At 42.7% G+C, this 1,446-nt stretch overlaps 1 protein-coding gene across 1 annotated transcript in view; it reads left to right on the forward strand.

Moving 5' to 3' along the window:
• Positions 1-170: 170 nt before the first annotated feature.
• CUNH11orf97 (chromosome unknown C11orf97 homolog) overlaps positions 171-1,446 on the forward strand; it is a gene marked incomplete at its 5' end in the record, with an annotated part of 27,081 nt that continues 25,805 nt past the window's right edge. The window contains one exon of the mRNA XM_019525226.1: positions 171-300. Within this exon, the coding sequence (XP_019380771.1) occupies positions 171-300 (130 nt within the window). The remainder of the gene's footprint in view (positions 301-1,446) is intronic.

Genomic DNA, 1,446 nt, shown 5'->3' on the forward strand with positions numbered 1-1,446 from the left:
GGGGCGGCACTGCGGGGGGCAGCCCCTCGCCCAGCCACCTGGGCAAATGGATCCCCACCCCACCCCCCGGTTGTGGTGTGACAGGGCCCCCCCATTTCCACTCCTGTAAGACAGGAGGCCTGTGAAAAGGATCAACTCAATGTGAGGGGGAGGATGTAAGGTAACCCCACCTTCTACGATGTCTTTTCCTGACAGGGAAGAAATTTGTGTATGTCGAGCCGCCTAAGAGAGTGAAGGAGATCCTGGAGGAAGAGCTTTATTTTCAGAGAGACGAATGTCAAATTAAACAGCCGGCCGCAGGTAATTGTTCTCCGCGCCTGCCAGATAAGCAAGTGTTTGAGAAATGGCATCAGACGCACTCATGAGGGGTGACGCAGGCGAGCATCCTTGAAAGCCAAAGGTGTAGTCGCATTGGTAGTCTAATTAGCTCAATGGCTCGGGATTTGCTTCGTGGGTCTGAGATTAGGGGAGTACGTAATAGAGCATGGAGTAGTTCATCCGATGCATCAGTCTGACATTACGCAGACATCTGGAGATGATCCATTAGCTTGATCCAATTCCCCTATGACAGATATTATCTTCTTGATAGCACTATACAGAAGAAATGGCTCTTTTCCTTTCAAGAAACAAAAAATAAAAACAAATCAACAAAACCCTCGCAAAGCATTTGGGCTCTGATTGCCAGATTGTATTAGTAAATAGTATTTATTCAGGCAAAGGATTTTTGGCACTTGTATGCTTCGCTTGTGGTTATGGAGGAAGGCTACTTTAGTCTAAACGTCCTGTTTGTGAGTTTAGTCCCTGGGACTAGAGACGTGCTTTAAAATATGAAACCTAACTTATAAGAGGCAAAAAAACACGACGAATTGCCATTTGAAATCTAGAATTGATTTTCAGCATTCCATAGCATTTTAATTTTGCCACGGAAAAAATTAGACTACTGCTGGACCAGGACCTGCCACAGCCTTCTGAATTTTGCCTAGCCCTATGGATATTTTTTTCTTAAATAAAACACCTAGGGATTAAAATACAAACTGATATCAGGTTTTCTATCTAGAGTAGAACTTTCTGCAGTTTATATATAAAATCAGTTTGTACTTAGTTGGAATTTGTTTTTAAAATATTTGGTCTGTCTAGCTTGAAGTCACAAGTTCAGTATCCTATTTTTGTAGCTATATTATTACCAGTATTTAATATGAAACCTTGATTTGCAACACTTTGTATCTCTTAGAGTTTCCCAAATCACATGTGATATACCTTGACTTTAGCAAGGCCTTTGTCAGGGTCCCATGATATTCTCATCAACAACGAAGGAAATACAGACTAGCTGAAAGTACGGTGAGGTGGGTACATAAATGGTTGGATCATCATGCTCAGCAAGCAGTCATCAATGACTCAATATCAGGTGGGGCTCCCCAGGGTCTGCTCTGCTTCTGGTATTGTTTA

This window comes from Gavialis gangeticus, unplaced genomic scaffold (assembly GCF_001723915.1).
Source record: "Gavialis gangeticus isolate Ggan-Ray unplaced genomic scaffold, GavGan_comp1, whole genome shotgun sequence".
NCBI classification, from domain to species: domain Eukaryota; kingdom Metazoa; phylum Chordata; order Crocodylia; family Gavialidae; genus Gavialis; species Gavialis gangeticus.